At 39.3% G+C, this 24,269-nt stretch overlaps 1 protein-coding gene across 8 annotated transcripts in view; it reads left to right on the top strand.

The window, feature by feature from the left end:
• Positions 1-14,687: 14,687 nt before the first annotated feature.
• The window catches only part of TSEN15 (tRNA splicing endonuclease subunit 15), a 79,686-nt gene continuing 70,104 nt past the window's right edge, over positions 14,688-24,269 (top strand). For 6 of the 8 annotated variants that reach the window (XR_010319377.1, XR_010319375.1, XR_010319376.1 and 3 more), the window contains exons 1-3: positions 14,688-14,853; positions 18,201-18,282; positions 18,605-18,740. Coding sequence is in view for 1 of the 8 variants with exons in the window: in XM_010590948.3 (XP_010589250.1) it covers positions 14,722-14,853; positions 18,201-18,282; positions 18,605-18,740 (350 nt within the window). In the remaining 7 variants the exon portion in view is untranslated. Of the gene's footprint in view, positions 14,854-16,151; positions 16,286-18,200; positions 18,283-18,604; positions 18,741-24,269 lie in introns of all 8 variants that reach the window. The other 2 variants (XR_010319380.1, XR_010319381.1) reach the window with 2 other exon arrangements.

Below are 24,269 nucleotides of genomic sequence, written 5' to 3'. Positions count from 1 at the left end.
AGGAACAGACAAAGGCATGGTCACATCTAAGAGGGAGATGGTGATGATGGGACCATTAGAAAGGTTTCATAGAGATGTTCATGAGTTTCTACTTTTCCTTTCTTTGCCTATTTCCCACTTATCTTTCAAGAGTAAGGCCCCCTTTCCTCAGCAAGGCTTGGCTTAATATTTATCATTTGTTCCCTTTTCTGCAAAGAGAGGGAGTTTTTTAAGCTAGGGAACGATGTTTCTGTCTTAATTTCTTTCTGTTACCTTAAGTCAACAGCTGATCTGAGTCCATGTTTTCTCAAATAATGATTAAGCATCTGAAACTATGCTGCTGTGGAGCTCCCTATGGTCTCTAATGACACTGGGCTACTTTAATCAGCTTTGAAGAGTTCTGCTAAAATAATTATAGCCTAGTCTGTAGATGAAATCAAATGTTTCCCTGTCATATAACTTGCCGAACACGTATTAGAAACTTTTAGTCAACTTACAGTGCCTGTTTAACAACTGAGAGTATTGAGGTCATGACAGGGTATGTAATAGGAGAAGACCATTTAAATACGGGGGTGGGGGACAGCTTGGGGAAAATTGAATTGTCACCTTACTAACAGATTGGTTTCATAAGCTGTTTAGAGGTCAGTGATGTGGATCTTGGCTGGTATTTTTCCTTGGAATCAATATTACACAACAGTTAATTTATAAAAGCTAATTTACAAATAAAAGCCAATTATATTTTTAAAAATATACATCAGTTATAATGCTCTTTGGAGCCCTGGTGGCGCAGTGGTTAAGAGCCACCACTGCTAACCAAAAGGTTGGCAGTTCAAATCTACCAGGCACCCCTTGGAAACTCTATGGGGCATTTCTACTGTGTCCTATAGGGTTCCCTGAGTTGGAATCCAATCAACGACAATGTTTGTTGGTTGGTTTGTTTGTTTTAGAATGCTCTTTTCATGGAAAAGTGGTTGAATTGAGAGTCAGGGTTCTATGCATACATCTCCTTGTCTCCACTGCTGTAGACGTTCCCCAATAGCTCTTACATGAATGGTGGAATTAAGCACTTTCCCTCATATCGCCTCCCCTCACTGTTCCAGTACAAGGGGCTTCCTTCTGGGTCAATGAAACCTCTTTGACTCTCACCCCTGGCAGCTGTGTTGGGTACAGGACCTCTGGAGGTGGTCAGAAGGCGTCTTGCAGGAAACCTTCTCTAACAGCCAAAAAAACAGGAGTAAATAAATGCCTCTGGGAGACCTCTGATAATGCAGAAAGAGTATTGGGTTTCTACACTTGGAGTAGACATGGAATTTCTGTCCCACTTGTGTCGTTTACTCTGTGTGAACTTGGACACTTGATCTCTCTGGACATAAATTCCTTCCTATTTAGGAAAAATTTAATTTCAAAATCACTAATGATCCTCAGTTTAAAAATATTGCTCTAGGATATATAACTGGGAGTAGATGCTGGTCATAGAATTTGTGTCTCTTCCCTTCGTTCTACTTTTTTCGCCAACTGTTGACTTCGGCTGCCAATATAATGAGTACAATTGAGGTAGCTTTTTGTTTAAGTTTGTATGTTCTCACTCCACCAATGCAGATGAGCACCTTTTCTTGTTTGCTGGCCATTTGTGTTTTTTCTTCTGGTCATTTCCATTTTTCTAGTGGGGTGTTTTATTTCCTAATTGATTTACAGACGTTCTGTATATGTTCTGGATAACTATATGTTGCAGATGATTTCAAATCTGTGGCTCCCCCCCTTCTGTCAAATTCTTAATTGAAATATAGTTGCATTTGTAAACCTTTTTTTCATATGATTTGTTGCCGGGGGCCAGCCTCAGCAATGAACAGGGTTACCAGAGGAGGGGTAGAGTTCGGCGAAAAAGAATGAGAGGTAGTGTGTCTTATATTTTCATTTTGCAGAAAAAGAAGCCTGCTCTTTATTTTTTACATGGTCTTTTATATCATAAGCTTACAAAAGCATAACATCGCATGGTCAATAAAGGGGCAGTACAAGATATAATCATAAACATCATTTCCCAGAGACATAATTTTCCAAGTGACACATAGTACAGTTCCGCATACACACACAAGTACAATGAGTTTTTGTTTAATTGAAGAGAATATTTTGTTGATTTATTTTTACACAAAGTAACAATTGACTTCATACTGCTTTACACTTTATGCTTAATCTTGCAATTCCTTCCACAGTTTTTATAATAATTAATCTTTTTGCAAAACCATTGCCACATAGGCTTTGTCTATTTTGTCCAGGGTGGCCAAATTTTTGAAGTCCAGCCACTTTGGGTTACGTCATATTGTCCACGATTATGCCAAGGACAGTTAGCCCAATCTCTATACCCAAAGACCAGTCAAGCGCAGCAGTGAGCGGGGTAGACGAGAAGGTTGACCTGTAATTGGCTGAGAAATTGGCTGAGAGAACTCACTGCCTTTTGTTTTTCCACTTTTATGGGATCATGTGTGGGTGGTGGTTTAATCACAAAAAGGGCCTTGGTAAATACCAGGATTCCACCATCCTGTTTTTGTTTTCCATAGTTGAGCTATTCGTTTTCCCCCTAAGACAACTTCATGTTGATCCCCAGGTAATACACGGGCTGTGCCTATCCGGGATTTTACCAGGGGATTATGAGTAGGACGCCCCCCTCCAAAGGTCCCTAAATCTATAATGGAATTTTATGCTTATACATTCTGCTATACACAGGCTGAAAATGAAACAGAAACATAACACAGATGACAGAGATATTCCTGACTTTTCAGGAATTCTTCGATGTTTATGCTAGGGGCAGTGGGTGCAGAGGGGCCGCCCTTGCAGCCTGGCTCCTCCTGACTTTTCAGGAATTCTTCAACGTTTATGCTGGGGGCAGTGGGTGCAGAGGGGCCGCCCTTGCAGCCTGGCTCCCAGCAATTTGTGCTTTTTGTGTCTTGCTTAAATAATCCTTCTCTACCTTGGAGTCATAAAAATATGCTTCTATATTTTCTTCTAAAAGCCTTAAAGTGTTTGCCTTTTACTTTTAGCCTCTAATCTACCTAGAATTTATTTTGTTTATGGTGCAAGTTAGGGATCAAATTTCTTCCTTTTTTTTTTTTTTTCTGTTGATAATCAATTATCTCCACACCATTTATTGAATTGTCTTTTCCTTTTTCCCCTCTCCCCATCTATAATGCCATCTCTGTGCTTATTTCATGGGTCTGTTCTTTGCCTATGTTATTTCATTGATTTATTTATCTATCCTTGTACCAAGATCAAGGAGCCCTGGTGGCACAGTGGTTAAAGCAATGGCATTCTAACAGAATGGTTGGCAGTTCGGGAACCACCAGCCGAGGGAGAAAAATCTAGCAGTCTACTTCCGTAGAGATTTACAGCCTTGGAAACCCTAAGGGGTACTATGAGTCAGAATTAACTCGATGGCAGTGGGTTTGGTCTTGGTTTCTGTACCAAGATTACATAATCTTAATTACAGAGGTTTATAATAAGTTCCCTGACTGTTCTTTAGAAAGGGTTTTCGTTGTTTTGGTCCTTTATGCCCACACTTCAGAATCAGCTTGTCAGGTACTGGGACAATCCCTGCTGGAATTTTGATTGCAATTGCTAGACTGTATAAGTCAACTTCAGAAACCCTGGTGGCATAGTGGTTAAGAACTATGGCTGCTAATGAAAAGGTTGACAGTTTGAATTCACTGAATTCTCCTTGGAAACCCTATGCGACAGTTCTACTTGGTCCTTTAGGGTCACTATGAGTCGGAGTAGACCCAATGGCAATAGTATTTTGTTTTTTTATAAGTCAACTTGGTGAAAATTGGCATCTTTACAATACTGAGTCTTTTTCTTCAGAAACTTAGTATGTCTGCCCATTTTTTTAGGTTTTATTTGATGACCTTCAATAACATTTATAATATTCTCCCTAAAAGTCTTGCTCATCTCTATTCTAGGTACCTTATTTTTGTTGTTGTTTTTGCTCAACTGTATGCAGTACTTTTAAAGAATTAAATATGCTATATCCTGATTTTGTAAATCGGGAATTTAGGTTGTACTCCTAAATTTATGAGAAACTGGAGAAAACATCTTCTGGATCATTCCGAGTACTTTTTTATATGATGAAGTTGCCTCACATGCATTCATACATATGGACAGTAAAATGCCATAGCATTCTATAGTAAAATATCTCACCTACACTCCTCAAAGGAGCCCTGGTGGCACAGTGGTTAAGAGCTCAGCTGCTAACCAAATGGTTAGCAGTTCAAATCTACCAGCCACTGCTTGGAAACCCTATGGGGCAGTTCTACTCTGTCCTATCGGGTCACTGTGAGTCAGAATCGACTCCATGGCAATGGGGTTTTATACCCCTTGAAACACAGAGGATGAAAAATTGTGTGCTTTGTGTAGAAAAGAAGAAACAGGTGTATATGAACAGTCTTACAACCAACAAATGAAGAGCTGATCCAGAACACTACACTACATTTTTCATTTGTCTTGCACCACACTGTGCTGTGTAAAAGCTTTTTTTTTTTTAAACACACTAAAGATTCACATCACAATTCAATGTTGTCTTTTCCTCTTAAGACTGTAACTGAATTAATATGTCTCTGTCTGCCTAGACCGTACAGACTTCTTTTGTATGAATAAAATAGTCCGACTAAGGATATCAAGTTGGGAAATCAGAAGTGAAGTGCCAGATTACACTGAATTTGACTAAATCCAGTATACTTGGGGGAAATTGTATTTGTTGTTACTTACCTAGCTTTTTTTCTAACCACTTTGGTTCTCTAATATAGTAAACCATTGAAACTTTTATAAAAGAAGAAATTCTTTTGTCTATCAGAAGTTGAAATTCTAACCTGTTCTCCAGCAGATTCCACATCAGATTGCCACAATGGCCATTTTGATTCTGTACTTTAAACACAAGGTGGTTTGAGTGTCCCCAAATTCTTTGTCTTCAGTCTTAGCCATTCCCAACCACTAAGGCCTATTCAAAAGTTAGTGTTTGTCAATATGGAAGCCAAGAAACACTCTATGTTCATTCTTCAACTACTTTTGAATAGACAACAACAATAAAAGTCAGAAGCATTTAATATTCATGCTTATGTGTATCACACTTTTCCTAAGCAAAAGTATTTAATCTATTTGCCAAACAGTTAGCATTTGCTTGTTGTCGTTTCAGTTTATAGTTCTCTTCATCCTTTTAGAGTTGTTTTTTTTTTTTTTTCCATAAGCTTAAACTGAAAATCTTCCCCTCAAGATGTTTCAGCCTTGTTCACATAGAACCTAATCCCTTTGGATCCCCTTTCTCACTACTTCTATTAAGGAGCAAAATGACCTTTAACGCTTTTATAAATACCATCATCGGAGCTTATTTGTGTCTTAAGTGTTAGAGAGGAAGACTAATTCGCTTCCAATTACTTGAATTAGTGCCAGTATTCAGTGCTTCAAAGAGCTTGCTGATTTCAGCGCCATTTGCTTCTTTGGGGCTTTGCAGCTACGGTTAATGACTTCATGCAAACACAATGTGTTCTAGGGCACTTTATGAATCTTCATGTGTGGTTTTTCATTACTTCCAAGAATAGATGCACTCCTTCCCTCCTCTTCTTAGTTTTAAGAATTCTTTTTTCTCCCCCCCTTTTTTTTTTCACTTAACTTTGTTTTTATGGGCAGCTTAGTATGAAGCTCTACACGGATATGCTTTTAGAAACCCATGATATATTCAAATTGGGGGGCAGGGGTGGGAACTCTCTGCTGTTCGGTTTTGCTTCATTCATTCACCAAGTAATCACTGATCTGGGCCTAGCAGTCTGCTAGAGGAAATACAATAGTCGCTTTCCTATTTATTTGCTTTCTTTGTTACCCAGAATTCAAATCCTCTTCCTATTCAGGGCTCATTCCCTATCATGTACAGTATTTTGGGAACAAAGTGCCCTGCCTTCTACTGCAGAAGCAAAGTGGGGGAAAGCCTTCTTTTCCCTGCCCAGTGGCAGCTGTCCAGGAACTGGGGAGAATGAAGTCTAGACCCATCTAGTTGGACTCACCAGCCTAGAACTTTATAGCCAAAAGTATGGTCTATCTTGATAAATGTATCATGCTCATTTGAAAATAATCTGTTTTTTGATATCGTTGCGTGTAGCATTCCACAAATATCAGTTAAGTCAAGGTGGTCCACAGCATTGTTCAAATAGTCTGTGTCTTTCCTGGATTTTTGTCTAGTTCTATCAATTGCTGAGAGAGGGGTATTAAAATCTTTAACTCTGCCACAGTAGATGGACCCTGATAGAATAGGAGAAAAATATGGAACAGAACCTCAAATCCTAAACAAACAAACAAAAAATAAACAACAATCAGACTTACTGGACTAGTTGAGACTAGAGAACTCCCTGAGACTATTGCCCTGAGATACACTTTAAACCTTGAACCACAACTAGTCCCTGAAACCACCTTTTAGATAAATAACACCTTAGCTCACAAAATAAAAAATATCACCTGTGAGTACTGGGCTCCTTTAAAAAACCATCTCTATGAGACCAAAAGGTCAACAACTACTTCGAAAGAAAGATGAGAATGTAAGGAAGCAGGGAAACTAGATTAATAGAAACTGAACAACCAGAACAGAAATATTGAGAATGTTCATGCATTGTGAAGAATGTAACCAATGTCACCGAACAATTTGTGTAGAAATTGTTTAATGGGAACCTAAACAGCTGTGTGAGCCTTCACCAAAAACACAATAAAATACTATTTAAAAATAAAACAAAACTTTGACTCTGGAATTATCTAAAATTCCCCTTTAATTTCTGTCAGCTTTTTTATCATAAATATACCCTAATGATAAAAGGAACAATTCCTCAGGATGATGTAACAATAATAAATATGTATGTATCTGCCCAATAACAGATCTTCAAAACGCATTACTCACAGGTGGTGTGGTTTATATTACAGGCCAATCTATCTTTTGGCTGACAGCTGACCTTCGGGAGTGGCTTCAATTTCAGGTTAAAAGGGTGTCTTAGTCTCAGGGGTTCCTCCAGTTTCTATCAGTCCAGTAAGTCTGGTCTTTTTTATGAATTTGAATTTTTTTCTACATTTTTCTTCCCATCCTAACTGGGACATTCTATTGTGTTCCTGGTCGGTATGGTTGGTAGTGGTAGCCAGATAGCATCATCTAGTTCTTTCAGGCTAGAGGAGGCTGTGGTTTGTGTGGGCCGTTAGTCTTATGGACTAATTGCTTCCTTGGGTTTTTGATTTCCTTCACTCTCCTTTTGCTCTAAATGGGACGAGACCAAGAGTTGTCTTAGGTGACCGCTTGCAAACTTTTAAGACCCCAGGTGGTACTAATCAAACTAGGATGTAGAACATTGTATTTATGAACTATGTTATGCCAATTGACCTGTGTGTCCCCCTAGATTGTGGTTCTTAGCCTTCAAGCCCAGTAACTCGGTCCCATGAGGTGTTTGGATATGTCTAAGAAGTTTCCATAGCTGTGACCCCTATGTGATCTATTATATGAATATATATTTTGCAGCACATATAAATACGTATATACAAATGCCCACAACTATACCTATGTATGCATGTGCTTGTACTCCCATTTGCCCTCCCACACCTATATAGCATACATATCTACCTATGTAGCCACTCACAAATTTTCGGTTGCTATTACTGTTGTTGCAGAATTCTATATGTTATAGCATTTACTGTAGTTGTCCTTGATTCTTGCGTACCTCTCAGTGTCTTCATTTACCTTGGTCACGTTGTGCTAACATCCTCCATATTGTGTATTGCCTTTCCCTTCACCAGAGTTAACACGCATCTATTATCGAGTAAGTGAGTCTCCTTCCCTTCCCCTCCTATCGCTAGTAACCATCAAAGAATGGTGCTTTCTGTGTGTAAATTTACTCTTGACTTTTTATAAAGGTATAATACAATATTTGTTCTTTTCTGATTGACATTTCACTCAGCATAATGCCCTTGAGATTCATCCATGTTAAATGATGTTTTGTGGGCTCATCATTATTCCTCACTGTTTAGTACTATTCCATTGTATATACGTACCACATTTTGTTTATCCATTCATCCGTTGATGGACACTTAGGTTGTTTCCAGCTTTTTGCTATTGTGAATAATGCTGCAATTAACATGGGTGTGCATATGTCTATTCATGTCACTGCTCTTATTTCTCTAGGATATATACCTAGTAGTGGAATTGCTGGGTCATGTGGTATTTCTATTAGTAGCTTTTAGAAGAACTGCCGTATCATTTTTCTCAGTGGTTGTACCATTTTACAATTCCACAGCAGTGTATGAGAGTTCCAATCTCCCCACAACCTCTCCAGCATTTGTTGTTTTCTGTTTTTTTGATCAGTGCCGTTTTTGCAGGGGCGAGATGTTATCTCATTGTAGTTTTGATTTACATCTCTAATGGCTAATGATCGTGAATATCTCTTCATTTGTTTATTAGCCGTCTGAATGTGTTCTTTAGTGAAGTGTCTGTTCATGTCCTTTGCCCATTTTTTGATTGGATTGTTTGTCTTTTTGTTTTGAAATGTTGATGTTTTCTATATATTTTAAAGATTATGCCTTTGTCAGATATGTTGTTGCCAAAAAAAATTCTCCCAGTCTGTAGGTTCTCTTTTTACTCTTTTGGTAAAGTTTTTGATGAGCATAAGTATTTAATTTTTAGGAGGTCCAAGTTATCTAGCTTATCTTCTGTTGTTTGTACATTTTTAGCTATGTTCGATAGTGTATTTATGCCATAGATTAGAACCCCTAAGTTTTTCCCTATATTATCTTCCCGAAACTTTACAGTTTTAGGCTTTAGGTTTAGGCCTTTGATGCATTTTGAGTTAGCTTTTGTATATGCCATGAGGTATAGATCCTGTTTCTTTTTTCTGTAAATGGATATCCAGTTTTGCCAAAACCATTTGCTAAAGAGACTATTTCTTCCTCATTGAATAGATTTCAGTTCTGCGGAAGATCAACTGTCCATAGCTGTGTGAATTTACTTCTCTGTTCTCAGCTCTGTTCCATTGGTCTATGTGTCAGTTGTCTTACCAGTACCAGGCTATATTGACTACTGAGGCTGTATAGCAAGTTCAGAGATCGGGAAGCATGAGGCCTCCTACTTTGTTGTTCTTCCTTAATAACGCTATTCAGGGTCCCTTTCGTTTCCAAATAAAGGTGGAGATTAATTTTTCCATTTTGTTAAAGAATGTTGTTGGAATTTGGATCAGAATTGCATTGTTATCTACAGATTGCTTTGGGTAGTATAGAAATTTTCACAATGCTAAGTCTTCCAATCCATGAGCACGGTATGTTTTTCCATTTATGTAGGTCTCTTTTGGTTTCTTGTAGTAGTGTTTTATAGCTTTCCTTGCATAAAATACAGTCCTATGTATTTTATCCTTTTTGTGGTATTTGTAAATGGTATTGTTTTCTTGATTTCCTTTTCGGAGTTCTCCTTTTTAGTGTAGAGGAATCCAACTAATTTTTGTATGTTGACCGTGTACCCTGCCACTTTGCTAAACTTTTCCGTTAGTTCCAGTGATTTTCTTGTGGCATCTCCCGGGGTTTTTTATGTATAGGATCATGTCATCTGCAAATAGGGTAGTTTTACTTTTTCCTTACCAATCTGGGTCCCCTTTATTTTCCTTTCTTACCTGATTGCTCTGGCTAGGACTTCCACTACAATATTGAATAAGAGTGGTGATAATGGGCATCTTTTCCTCATTCCTGTTCTCAAGGGCAATGTTTTCAATCTCTTTCCATTGACAATAATGTTGACAGTTGGTTTTGCATATATGCCCTTAATTATGTTATGGAATTTTCCTTCTATTCCTGTTTTTGCTGAGTGCTTTTATCAGGAAAGAGTGTAGAATTTTATCAAATGCCCTTTCTGCATCAATTGAAATGATCACGTGATTTTTTTTCCTACGTTTTATTTCTGTGCTGAATTACTTTGATTGATATTCTGATGTAGAACCACCCTTGCATCTCTGGTATGCAGCCCACGTGTTTGTGATGTATTATTTTTTTGATACGCTGTTGAATTCTGTTGGCTAAAATTCTGTTGAGAAGTTTTGCGTCTATATTCATGAAAGATATCAGTCTGTAGTTTTCTTTTCTGTTGTATCTTTGCCTGGCTCTGGTTTCAGGGTTATGCTGGCTTAATAGAATGAATTAGGGAGTATTCCTTCCTTTCCTATGTTCCAGAAAAGTTTGAGTAGAATAAGTATCAACTCTTCTCTGAATGTTTGGTAAAACGCTCCAGTGAAGTCATCTAGACTGGGTCTTTTTTTTTGTTGGGAGTTGTTTTTTATGACATCTTCAATTTCTTTTTTTGTTTTGTGGGTCTATTTAGGTTTTCTGCTTCTATATGCATTAGTTTAAGAGGTACTGTGTTTCTGGAAAACTTGTACATTTCTTCTCGGTTTTCAAATTTGTTGCAGTACAATTTTTCATAATACTCTGTTATGATCCTTTTTATCTTGGTTGGTTCTGTCGTAATGGCACCCATCTCATTTCTTATTTTGGTTATTTGCATCTTATCATTTTTTTTCCTTTGTCAATTTGGCCAGTGGTTTGTCAATTTTATTGATCCTCTCAAAGAACCAACTTCTAGTCTCATTGATTCTCTCTATTGTTTTTCTGTTTTTTAATCACTTATTTCTGCACTGGTTTTTATTATTTCCGTTCTTCTGGTGACCATGGACTTCTTTTGCTGCTCCTTTTCTATTTGTTTGAGTTGTTGGGTTAAGCTACTGATTTTGGCCTTTTCTTCTTTTTTGATGTGTGCATTTATTGCTATAAATTCTTATCTGAGCACTGCTTTTGCTGTGTCCTAAAAGTTTTGGTATGTTGTGTTTTCATAGTCATTTGATTCTAAGAATTTTTTAATTTCATTTTTAATTTCTTAAATTTACCTTTATCTTCCTAAGTTTAAAATAGTGTGCTATTATCCAATAGTTTTTAAGTAAGGTGTCATTCAGTTTCCACGTATTCAATTATTTTTTCCTGTTCTTTCTGTTACTGATTTCTAGTTTTATGGTGTTATGATCAGAGAAGAAACTTTGTATTGTTTCAATTTTTTTAATTTATTGAATCTTGCTTTGTGGCCTAATATATGGTCTATTCTAGAGAATGACCCATTCGCGTTGGAGAAGAATGTGTACTGTGCCGCTGTTGGGTGGTGTGTTCTGTATAGGTCTATAAGGTCAAGTTGGTTAATTGCATTATTTAGATCTTTTGTATCTTTGTTGAGCTTTTTTTTTAGTTCTGTCCATTGTCAAAAGTGGTGTATTAAAGTCTACCATTATTGCAGAACTTTTATTTCTCTTTCAATTCTGTTGTATATATTTTGGAGCTTTGTGATTGGGTAGTTAAGTATTTATTATGGTTATGTCCTCTTGGTTGATTGACCCTTTAATCATTGTATAATGTCCCTGTCTCTTATAATGGATTTTGACTTAGTCTATTTTACCAGAGATTATTATTGCCATTCCTGCTCTCTCTTGGTTCCTGTTTGCTTGATTTACACTTTTTCCATTCTTTGATTTTTACCTACTTATGTGTTTGTGTATAAGGTGTGTCTCTGTAGGCAACATATTGATGGGTCATGTTTTTTTATTCACTCTGCCACTCTCTGTCTCTTGACTGGTGCATTTAAACCATTTACGTTCAGCGTGATTATCAATAGGTATGAATTTACAGCTGCCATTTTATTATGCTTTTATTTTTGTTGTGTGAATGATTTCTTTGTTCCACTTAATTTTCTGTGCCGAGTTCTTTGTGTTTATGGATTTTATTTCTTATACTTTGTTGTCGTTGATTTTGTGCTTACTGAGACTTTTTGATTTTCTTCTTTATTTTAGTATTTATTAATTTTCTTTATGGTTACTTTGAAATTTACCTTTATCTTCCTAAGTTTTAAACAGTGATTTATATCTTGATATTGCCTTCACTTCCTCTCCATGTGGAAGTTCTATAACTACACTATTTATTCGCCCTTTTTGTTTTGAAATTGTTGTTGTTTACCACTTGTCATCTCTGGTTCTCTGTTTTCAGTTTTGCAGATTTATTTTACTTTTGAGAATTCTTTATCTGGGTGATGCTGTCATGTGTCTTTTTTTTTTTTAATTTATTTTATTGTGGTTTAGGTGAAAGTTACAGCACAAATTAGTTTTTCCTTCAAAAATTTATACACAGATATGTGACTCTGGTTTCAATCCCTGCAATGTGTCAGCAGTCACCCCCTTTCCCTTTCTGCCCTGGGTGGGTTCTTCATCTCCGTCTATCTAGTTTTCCTGCACCTTCCTGCCTTCTTGTCTTTGCTTTTGGGCAGGTGTTGCCCATTTTGTCTTGTATACTTGATTGTACCAAGAAGCACGTTTCTCATGTGTGTTACTGTTTGTTTTATAGGTGTGTCTAATCTTAGGCTGAAAGGTGGACTTCAGGAGTGGCTTCAGCTCTGAATTAGCAGCGTGTCCTGGGGCCATAGATTTGAAGGTTCCTCCAGTCTCTGTCAGACCAGTAAGTCTGGTCTTTTTTGTGTGTGTGTGTGTGAATTTGAATTTTATTCTACATTTTTCTCCCACTCTGTCTGGGTCCCTTTATTGTGATACCTGTTAGAGCGGTCAGTGTTGGCAGCTAGGCACCACCTAGTTCTTTTGGGCTCAGGCTGGTGGAAGCTGTGGTTCATGCAGTCCATTAGTCCTTTGGACTAATACATTCCCTGTTTCTTTGGTTTTCTTCATTCTCCCTTGTTCTGAACATGCTGGGATGATTCAATGTGTCTTAGATGGACACTCACAAGCTTTTCACACCCCAGATGCTACTCACCAAAGCAGGATGTAGAACATTTTCTTAATGAATTATCTTACGTAAATTGACCTAGACCTGAGACAATGGTCTCCCGCCCTCAGCTCCAGTAACTCAATCCCTCAAAGTGTTTGGATGGATGTGTCCAGGAAGCTTCTATGACTTTGCCTTGGTCAAGTTGTGCTGACTTCCTCTGTATTGTGTGTTGTCTTTCCCTTCACCAAAGTTAACTTGTCTACTATTTATTAGTGATTTAAGATCCCCATGCCTCCCCTCCCTCATAACCATTGTAGATTTTTTTTTCTGTGTATAAACCTTTTCTTGAGTTTTTACAATAGTGGTCTCATACAATATTTGTCATTCTGTGATTGACTTATTTCACTCAACGTAATGCCCTCCAGATTCATCCATGTTGTGAGATGGTTCATGGATTCATCATTGTTCTTTATCGTTGCACGATATTCCATTGTATGTATGGACCATAATTTGTTTATCCATTTGTCTATTGATGGGCATTTAGGTTGTTTCCATCTTTTTGCTATTGTGAATAATGCTGCAGTGAACATGGGTGTGCATATGTCTATTTGTGTGATGGCTTTTATTTCTCTAGGATATATTCCTAGGAGTGGGATTGCTGGATCATATGGTATTTCTATTTCTCACTTTTTAAGGAGGCGCCATATCTTTCTCCACAGTGGTTGTACTATTTTACATTCCCACCAGCAGTGCATAAAGAGTTTCAATTTCCCTGTACTCTCTCCAACATTTGTGATTTCTGGGTATTTTTGATTAGTGCCAGTAATGTCGAGTGAGATGGTATCTCATTGTAGTTTTGATTCACATTTCTCTAATGGCTAATGATTACCAGCATTTCCTCATGTGTCTGCTAGCTGCCCAAATATCTTCTTTAGTAAAATGTCCGTTCCTATCCTTTGTCCATTTTTTAAATTGGATTCTTTGTCTTTTTGTTGTTGATTTTAGAGATTAGACCGCTTCTGTTAACATTCTCTATGTTCAGTTAGCTACTTTTTCTATGATATCCACATTTTATAATTGTTTTCTTCTGGAGGGTTCATCCAGTAGTGTCACAGTATGTCCCATCTGGAAGCAGATGTGTCCCAGCGTGGGACTCTGAATCCTGAGAGTTATTTCATGCCCTGGTCAGTGCAATAGTCTCTGAACCAGTCCCTGCTTTCACCCTTGCCCCTCTACGATCTATGCTCAACACATCAGAGACCCGGTTAAACTGTAAAGAGAGTCTCCAATGGCTCCCCGTTTCACTCATAGTAAATCCACATTTCTTAAAATGTCCTGCTCTGTCTGTTGGAAACTTCTTGTCCTTGGCTTTCAGGTCACATACCCTAAACTGGTTTGCGTCCTGCCTTTCTGACCACTCATTCAACCACTTGTGTTTGATCTTGCCCCTCTAATCCTAAACGGTGGGTCCACCCTAAAAAGATGTTCTTGGCGTCTGGTGTTTTTCCACTTTCTTCTATAGAGGTCTCATTCACTTTCACACTTTGAACTTATACGACAGGGCATTGAATGAGGTTTTTCCTGTTGCCCAGGAATTGGAGCCCTAGACTCAACGCTGAAGACAGAACACTGAAGTATCCCCCACTTTCTTAGCAGAGCTGCACAGAGCACTGATTTAAGGAGCGTTAAGAGCTTCTGGAAGCAGAGTGCTTTTGAACATTCTTCGCATTAGAATCTGCCCAGAAATGAATAAACGCGGAGCGAAACTACAGAGTACGTTCCTGCACGTTCTAGCTACCTTTCCCAGGGAGGGGCTGAACCAACTTTCCTGCCAGTATCTGACCCCTTCCGCGGGGAGGCGGCGGGGGGCGGAACCGTGACGCGCTCGCCCTCGCTTCTGGCCGGGCGCTGGTCGCGGTGCACCACGGACAAGCCGCACGGCCGGGCATGGAGGAGCGCGGCAGTTCCGAGCCTACCCCGGGCTGCAGCGGCCTGGGCCGGGGCGGCGCACGCAGCGGAGGCGGCGACGGCTGCGACCTGTGGGCCCCCGAGGACGCCTGGATGGGCACCCACCCTAAGGTCAGGAGGCGCAGGAGGAGCGGGGCGCGGGTCCCAGCCGGTAACCCGGCTGGAGCCCCAGAAGCGCACAGCCTTTCGGGCCCCCGACGCCCCGCGGGGCCTGACTGCTGAAGAGCGGGGTGACCCTCCTGGTGGGGCGGCGCGCACCCCGCCAGCGGCGGGCGGCACCGTTCCAGTTTGTTGACACGAGCTGAACGGTCGCTCTGACACCCCCCACCCCAAAGCCAGTCCTGACGTTAGGCGAAACACTACGCCCCGCCTCCCTGAATCTGGACCGGTGACGTTAGGCGAAACACTACGCCCCGCCTCCCTGAATCTGGACCGGTGACGTAAGGCGAAACACTACGCCCCGCCTCCCTGAATCTGGACCGGTGACGTTAGGCGAAGCACTACACCCCGCCTCCCTGAATCTGGACCGGTGACAACCACTAATTCCCCGGGGGTAATCTCATTTACACTTCACAGGAACCATGCAAGACAGCCTGTGGGTCATGAACGAGATTTAGGGTCTATAGGGATAAAGTTTAAGCACAGTCACGTTTACCCTTAGCCCTCGGGCCCAGAGTGGGTGTCTTGTTTTTGCAAAAGTGCAGATGCCTAATTATTCAGATTTCTTGGGAAGTTTTAATAGGCTCTTCCCGAAAGCATAGCTACTCACACTCTGGGTATATTTTTCTGTATTACCAGCAAGCTGCCTGCTTGCTTCTGCTTAGCAGATCGCTGCCCTGAACCAGTAATGTCCCAAGCAGTGAATAGAGAAGTGGAGATTTTGTAGAAATCTCAGGGACTGGTCTGGTACTTTTGTAGCATTGCTCTCTTCTGCTGGAGAGCAAGAATTCATAGGTAATCATATAAAAACAGTCAAGAAAAGGAAAATTTGAAGATACAAGTCTGAAGAGTTAACCTTTTTTCGTCTTCTCTTCCTCAATTTTCTCCTCCTGCTTCTTTCCCCCACAAAAGGTGAGAAAAACAGTAACATAGGTATGTTATTCAGTGCCCTAAAAAGGAAAACAATAACATGGAGAGGCAGCCTAGTGGTTATGAGCGTGAACTCAGACTGCCTGAATTTGAATCCTGGTTTTGTCACTTACTAGCTTTTTGATTTTGGGCTAGTTGCTTAATGTCATTGTGCCTCAGTTTCATCATCTATAAATCAGTTAATTGCAAGGCACAGTGGGACAAGGGGCTGCCCAGTCTTCTGCACTATCCCCATGATTGGTTGCAGATTGGACTGTTGTGATCCATAGGGTTTTCGTTGACTGATTTTCAGAAGTAAATAGCCAGACCTTTCTTCCTAGTGTGTCTGAGTCTGGAAGCTCCACTGAAACCTGTTCAGCATTATAGCAACACGTAAGCCCCCACTGATAGATGGGTGCTGGCACTGAATGAGATGCACTGGCCAGGCATCGAACCTGGGTTTTCTGCATGGAAGGTGAGAAGTCTACCCCGAACCATCAGTGCCCCATAAACCCAAACCCACTGCCGTCGAGCCGATTCTGACTCCTAGAGACCCTATAGGACAGAGTAGTACTGCCCCACAGAGTTTCCAGGGCGCACCTGGCGGATGTGAACTGTTGACTCCTTGGTTTGCAGCCGTAGCCCTTAACCACTACGCCCCCAGGGTCAGTGCCCCATAGGAAGCACTATATAAGTATTTAATAAATGAAACATTAGTAACAAGTTTTTAAACCACATTTAGATTTGGTGGTACTATTCTGCCAGTTTTCATCCAGTGCTTGCAAATTTTTTCTCTTTGAAATTAGTGGCTCTATAGGCTCAGACAATCAAATATCGTTTGATTTTTCTATTTGAAAGATCCTGTTGATAAAGGAATGATATTAGGTGGTTGTTTTCCCATTTATGCATTTTTATGATTCAATATGAAAATGACTTAGGTCCATCTAGTAGAATGGTATCAGACTTAATCATCCTCAGATACCACTTTTGTTATTCTAATGTTTAGAATTCTTGCAGTGTTTCTTTGTGGGTAAAATTCAAACTTTTAGCTTGGCCATCAAGGCCTTTGCAGCCTGACCCCACTTACCTTTCCAGTGTCTGTTTCAAACCCACTTGAGGCTTGAGGAGGACAACAAATAAGACCCCCAGTCTCTTGTACCTATACTTCTGATGAGGCTGATGGGAAATGAGGTTTCAGATCAACATCTATGTAGGCCTGCTGATCCTTCACCTCTTTCAGGAGCCTTGCTGTCTACCTAGCCACTGACATAGCTGGAGAACCTCGGGCTTCTCCTGCAGGGATAGACCCCAGAAGAATAGTCCTCCTAGGCCAACCAGCAAATCTGAAAGAAGCAGCAGCTGCTTGATTCTTCCTTTAAAATTCAGCAATTAAATCACTCCCTACCCTTGAGTGAGAAGGGGTAGGGAGAGAGGCCAGGAATGACACTCTAACAGAATTTCCCCACATACAAATATGAGGCCAGGAAATAGAGGCTAACATGCCCCAGCAAAATCCTACTAAAATTTTTCCTACTCCTGGCTGATAGGCTTCATTATAGCCCCTTCAGTATGTGTGGCTTATTCCCACCTTTCCACCATCCATCTGTCCATTTGTCCTACTGTGATGTCTTGTGTGTTGCTATGATGCTGGAAGCTATGCCACGCCACTAGTATTTCAAATACCATCAGGCTTGGCCATGGTGGACAGGTTTCAGAGTAAAAATTGTCCCATAATTTACCCATGTAGTCCTGGAAGATAAACCCCCTAGGCTGGGAGGCACTCAATCCACAGTGGCTGTGACAACGAACTCGACCATACCAGGGATCATGAGATGGTGCAAGACTAGGCAGAGTTTCCTTCTGTCATACATAAAGTCCCCAGTAGTCAGAGCCAACTCCAGGCAACTAACAACAACAATTCCTATCTTTGTGAGATGACTCACACTTCTGCATTTATTCAAATCATGCCTGTCCGTCAGGGACCAACTTGTTTCCCACCTCTGCTCTGAGGCATTCACCAATCAAGCCACCTAAGTAAAGCTCCTCTAACCTCTTGTGTCATGTTTTTTATTCCACTTATTTGGCTTTTAATCAGTTACTGTTAGGTATTGTTATTTGTCTAATAATAACAAGTATGCATGTATTTACCTTAATAATTGCAAGTTCTTGAGAGACCAAGATCCTCCTCTTATATTGCTTTGTAACTCCCATATACCTAGAAGAGAGTTGTATATGTTATATGGATACATGTACATCATGGGGTCATCATGGGTTAGAGTTCCACTTCATGGCATTGGCTTTCGTTTTGGCTTACGTATTATTGATTGAAATGAAAGAAAATATTAAAAGATTCTTCTTTCTCTATTTGACACTTACATTTTGATTTTCAGTATTTAGAGATGATGGAATTAGATATAGGAGACGCTACCCAAGTTTATATAGCATTCTTGGTTTACCTGGATCTCATGGAGAGTAAGTTGTTTGTTTACATTGTTTTGTTATTGGGACAGGGATGGGGGTTGGGGAGTCGGTTTGGTGTATAGCACTGGTGATATCTAATAAGCAATTAATTTTATGAATTAATTTTGGAAATTCTTTCACTTACATAGGGAATTAATGGGTAACAGAAATAATATATATATATTTTTTGGTTTTTTAGAAAATATTAGAAAAAATAAAGAGAAAAGATACCGCTATGAATGATGGTTGCTTAGCTGAGTACTAGGTAGAAGTTTGAGATTTCGATCTTTTATATTTGATAAATATTAGTGTCCATTCAATGATGTTCTTTCAGGTAAAAGTTGGCATGAAGTGAACTGTGTGGGATTACCGGAACTCCAGCTCATCTGCCTTGTTGGTACTGAGATAGAAGGAGAAGGGTTACAGACTGTAGTGCCTACCCCCGTCAGTGCATCCCTGAGCCATAACAGGTGAGCAGGTGATCGGGGTCTTTGTTTAACGAGTTCCTTTCCTGAATAAAGCACTAGGAATAATTAAATTAGAGGTAGTGATATAATATTTTTAAAGGAATTTAAGGTACCAGGATCATACCTTTACTCCTAATTATTTGAGAAATAAATTTAGTGCTTACTCTGCACTTGGCTGCTGCTAATTGAAAGGTTGGAGGTGTGAGTCCATCAGAATAAAGGCCTGGTGACCTACTTCTGAAAAATCAGCCATGAAAATCCTGCGAAGCACAGTTCCACCCCGACACACATGGCGTCGTCATGAGTCGGGGTCCACTCGGTGGGGACTGGTTTCTTCATGAGTCGGGGTCCACTCGGTGGGGACTGGTTTCTTCATGAGTCGGGGTCCACTCGGTGGGGACTGGTTTGGTTTTTTTGGTTTATGGTCAGTACTTTGAACCCACCCAGAGGCGCCTTAGAAGACAGACTTGGCGATCTGCTTCTGAAAGGTCCCGGCCTTTTGAAAACTCCATGGAGCAGTCCTGCTCTGCACACGTGAGGGCACTGTGGGTCCGAATCGACTCAGCGACGGCTAATAACAAGAGCTTTTTCAGAGAACATGTGATAGAATTACTACCCTTAAGGACACAGGCAATATTTACATTCTTGATAAGGAGGCAGGACCATTACGTTTGAAACAACAGATACTATAAATGCACCAAGGTAAGTGATACAAATCATGCTTGTTATTGGAGTTGGTGACAGAAGTGATTAACATGTAATTTGGAATAAAAAAAAAAAAAACTGCATGGAACTTTTTTTTTTAACCTTAGGCGCATAATGTTGAATTCAGTTTATCTTTGTTTCATGACGTAATCTCGTGGCGTTCATTTATTTACTTACTTACATGCTTACTTATTTTTAATAATATTCAGTAGCTCTGAATCTACCACCCAAAACAAAAACTAGGCTCTTGGCAACAGCTTTTATCTAAGCTATGGTTCCCCTCCTTTCCCTGCTTCTACTGACCTGAGGTAACTAACCATTATCCGGAATCCCAAGTTCATTCAGTATCGTTTTATTTTAGATGTTTTTAACTTTACAAAAAGGTATGTAGTCTTTTGAGGCTCACTTTTTATACATTTCATATTGTAGCACGAAAATGTATCCAGTGTTTATTGCTATAGTTCATTTGTTTTGGCTGCTGTGTAATAGTCCGTTGTTTGATTGCCCCACAGTTTATTCATTATGATGGCCGAGTATTGCTAATGTTCAGCTTTAGGGGATAATTTGAAACGATTTTCCCATGTGGTCGCCCCAATTTACATTCCCACCAGCAGCGTAACAAGATCTTTGGACACATGTCATCTCTTAACATCTGGTGCTGTCAGACTTATTAATCTTTGCCAGTTGAATGAGTTACCTCATTGTGGTCTTAATTTGCTTTTCTCTGATCACTAATCCTATTGAACATTTCTTATACTGAGAAATGCCTATGCATGCCCTTTGCTGATTGAGCTCTTTGTAGTTTTCTCATTGAGTTGTAGACTTTCTTAAATTTGTCTTCAACTGTTTTTTAATTAATTATTGTACTTTAGATGAAGGTGTACAGAACAAGCTAGTTTCTCATTAAGCAGTTAGTACACATATTGTTTTATGGCATTGTTTAACAACCCCACGACATGTCAACACTCACTTCTTGAACTTGGGTTCCCTATTACCAGGTTTCCTGTTCCCCCCTGCCTTCAAGTCCTTGTCCCTGGGCTTGTGTGCCCCTTTAGTCTCGTTTTGTTTGTCCTTTACTGTTTTTAAGGTATCTTTTGATGAATAACCATTCTTAATTTTAATATCACATTTATCCATCTTTTTTATAATCAACATTTTTGCATGTGCCTTGCTTAAGAAATAACAAATCTCTCATGTCAGACTTCTTTGATTTAGCATGATGCTTTAGAAATTTAAGTTGTTGCATGTGTTCCTTTTTTTATTGCTAAGTAGTACTTTGTTGTATGGATATGCCACAGTTTGTTCAGTCACCAGTTGGGCGTTTGAGTTGTTTCTAGTTTTTTGGGTTTTTTTGCTTTTATGAACGGAAATGCTATAAGCATTCTCATACGGGCTTTTGTGTAGGTGTATGTTTTCATTTCTCTTAAGTAAATACCTAGACTCTGGATTGCCGGTTCATATGGTAAACGTATAAGAAACTTCCAAACTGTTTTCTAAAGTGGCCGTCCTACTTGGTACTCCCACCAGCAGTGTGTGAGAGTTCCATTTGCTTCACGTCCTCAGCAACATTTTGTATTGTCAGTTTATTTTAGTCATTTAGTTAAGTATGTATTGTCATCACATTGTGGTTTTTAATTTGCATTTTCTTGATGACTTATGATGCTGAGCATCTTTATGTACTTATTTGCTATCCATATTGCATATTTGGTCAAGTATATGTTCAAATCTATTGCCCATATTTTAAAAATCGGGTTCTTTGTGTTCTTATTAATAAGTTGTAAGAGTTCTTTATTCTAGATGGAATTCCTTTATCAAATATGTTTTTTGAGTATATTTTCTTCCAGTCGGTGGCTTGCTTTTCATTTTCTTAACAATTTCTTTAAAAGAGTAGAAGTTTTCATTTTGATTGAAGTCTAATTTATCAATTTTTTTGAGACTTGTACTTTTCGTATTCTATGTAAGAAATCTTGCTTAACCCAAAGTCACAAAGGTTTTCTCCTGTGTTTTTCTTCCAGAAGTTTTATAGTTTTAGGTTTTACGTTTAGGTCTGTGATTAATTTTGAGTTGATTTTTATATATGGTATGAGGTAAGAGTCAAGGTTGATTTATTTGGCAAATGAATGTTCAGTTGTTCCAGCTCCATTTATTAAAAAGATTATCTTCATTTAATTGCCATGGCAACCCTGTTGAAAATCAGTTGATCATATGTGTGTTGGTCTGTTCCTGGACTGTCTATAGTGTTGATCTATGTGTCTGTCCTTACGTCAGTGGCACACTATTTTGATTATCATAGCTTTATAGAAAGGCTTGAAATCAGGCATTTTAAGTTTCCCAAGTTTGTTCTTCTTTTTCAAAGTTGTCTTCATCTATTCTAAATATTCTTCTCTTCTATATAAAATTTGAAATCAGCTTGTTAATTCCTATAAAAAGCTTGCTGAAATTTTGTTTGGGATTGTATTGAATCTATAAACTTATTTGGACAGAGTTGATACCTTAGGTAGTGCTTTAATTTCCTTCAAAAAGGATTTGTATTTTTCAGCCTATAAATCTTATACATATTTTGTTAGATTTATTCCTAAGTATTTGTTTTACTTCAATACTACTGTAAATATATTTTTAAATTTTGATATCCACTTTGATCATTACTTTCTTGTTGTTGTTGTTAGGTACTATTGAGGGGGTTCCAACTCGAGGTGACCCTGTGAACAACAGAACAAAACACTGCCTGGTCCTGTGCCATCCTCACAATCATTGCTATGTTTGAGCCAGTTGTTGCAGCCACTGTGTCAGTCCACCTCATTGAGGGTCTTCCTCTTTTTCGTTGACCCTCTACTTTACCAAGCATGATGTCCTTCTCCAGTGTCTGGTCCCTCTTCTAAGGGGCATTTTGGCTGCACTTCTTCCAAGACAGGTTTGTTTATTCTTCTGGCAGTCATGATATATTCTATATTCTTCCCCAACACCACAATTCAAAGGCATTAATTTTTCTTTGGTCTTCTTTATTCATTGTCCAACTTTCATAGGCATAGGACGTGGTTGGAAACACCATGGCTTGGGTCAGGTGCACCTTAGTCCTCAAAGTGACATCTTTGGTTTTTAACATTTTAAAGAGGTCTTTTGCAGCAGATTTGCCCAATGCAAAAATATGTTGTTTGATTTTTTGACTGCTGCTTCCATGGGCGCTGATTGTGGATCCAAGTAAAATGAAATTCTTGACAGCTTCAGTCTTTTCTCCATTTATTGTGATGTTGCTCATTGGTCCAGTTGTGAGAATTGTTGTTTTCTTTATGTTGAGTTGTAATCCATACTGAAGGCTATGGTCTTTGATGTTCATCAGTAAGTGCTTCAAGTCCACTTCACTTTCAACAAGCAGGGTTGTGTCATCTGTATATCACAGGCTGTTAATGAGTCTTCTTCCAATCATTCTGCTTCATACAGTCCATATAGTCCACAATTTCCTGATTTTAAACCACATAGTATCCTCTTGGACAATGAATAAGGAAGACCAAAGAAGAGTTGATGCCTTTGAATTGTGGTGTTGGTGAAGAATATTGAATATACCATGGACTGCCAAAAGAACGAACAAACCTGTCTTGGAAGAAGTGCGGCCAGAATGCTCCTTAGAGGCAAGGATGGCGAGACTGCGTCTTACATATTTTGGACGTGTTGTCAGGAGGGCTCAGTCCCTGGAGAAGGACATCATGCTTGGCAGAGTACAGGGTCAGCGGAAAAGAGGAAGACCCTCAACAAGGTGGATTGACACAGTGGCTGCAACAATGAGCTCAAGCATAACAACGATTTTAAGGATGGCGCAGGACCGGGCAGTGTTTCATTCTGTTGTGCATAGGGTTGCTATGAGTTGGAACTGACTCGACGGCACCTAACAACAACAGTATCTTTTTGTTCTGTTTGAATAACTGTGCTCAATAGGTTCCTCTTGAGCACAGTTAAGTGTTCTAGAATTCCCATTCTTCGCAGTAGTATCCATAATTTGTTATGATCCACACAGTTGAATGCCTTTGCATAGTCAATAAAACACAGGTGAACATCTTTCTGGTAGTCTCTGCTTTCAGCCATCTGACATCAGCAGTGATATCCCTTGTTCCATATCCTCTTCTGAATCCAGCTTGAATTTCTGCTAGTTCCCTGTTGATGTACTGCTATAACTGCTTTTGAATGATCTTCAGCAAAATTTTACTTACATGTGACGTTAATAACATTGTTTGATAACTTCCACATTCTGTTGGATCATCTTTCTTTGGAATGGGCACAGATATGGATCTCTTGTAGTCGGTTGGTCAGGTAGCTGTCTTCCAAATTTCTTGACATAGACGAGGGAACACTTCCAGCGCTGGTTTCATTTGTTTAAACATCTTAGTTGGTATTCCATAACATCCTGGAGCCTTGTTTTTTGTGAATGCCTTCAGTGCAGCTTGGACTTTTTCCTTCAGTACCATCGGTTCTTGATCATATGCTGCATCCTAAAATGGTTGAACTTCGACCAGTTCTTTTTGGTGTAATGACTCTGTGTATTCCCTCCATCTTACTTTGATGCTTCCTGCGTCATTTAATTTTTCCCTATAGAATCCTTCAGTATTACAGCTTGAAGCTTGAATTTTTTTTATTCAGTTCTTTCAGCTTGAGAAAGGTTGAGTGTGTTCTTCCCTTTTGGTTTTCTAACTCCAGATCTTTGCACATTTCATTAGAATACTTTAATTTGTAATCTCAAGCTGCCCCATGAAATCCACTGTTCAGTTCTTTTACATGATCGTTTCTTCAGTTCACTTTAGCTACTCACATTCAAGAGCAAGTTTTAGAGTCTCTTTT

The sequence above is a fragment of the Loxodonta africana genome, chromosome 25, assembly GCF_030014295.1.
Source record: "Loxodonta africana isolate mLoxAfr1 chromosome 25, mLoxAfr1.hap2, whole genome shotgun sequence".
In the NCBI taxonomy this organism is placed as follows: Eukaryota; Metazoa; Chordata; class Mammalia; order Proboscidea; family Elephantidae; genus Loxodonta; species Loxodonta africana.
The sequence above is the reverse complement of the archived record's forward strand: the minus strand, read 5'-3'. Positions and strand labels throughout refer to the sequence as shown.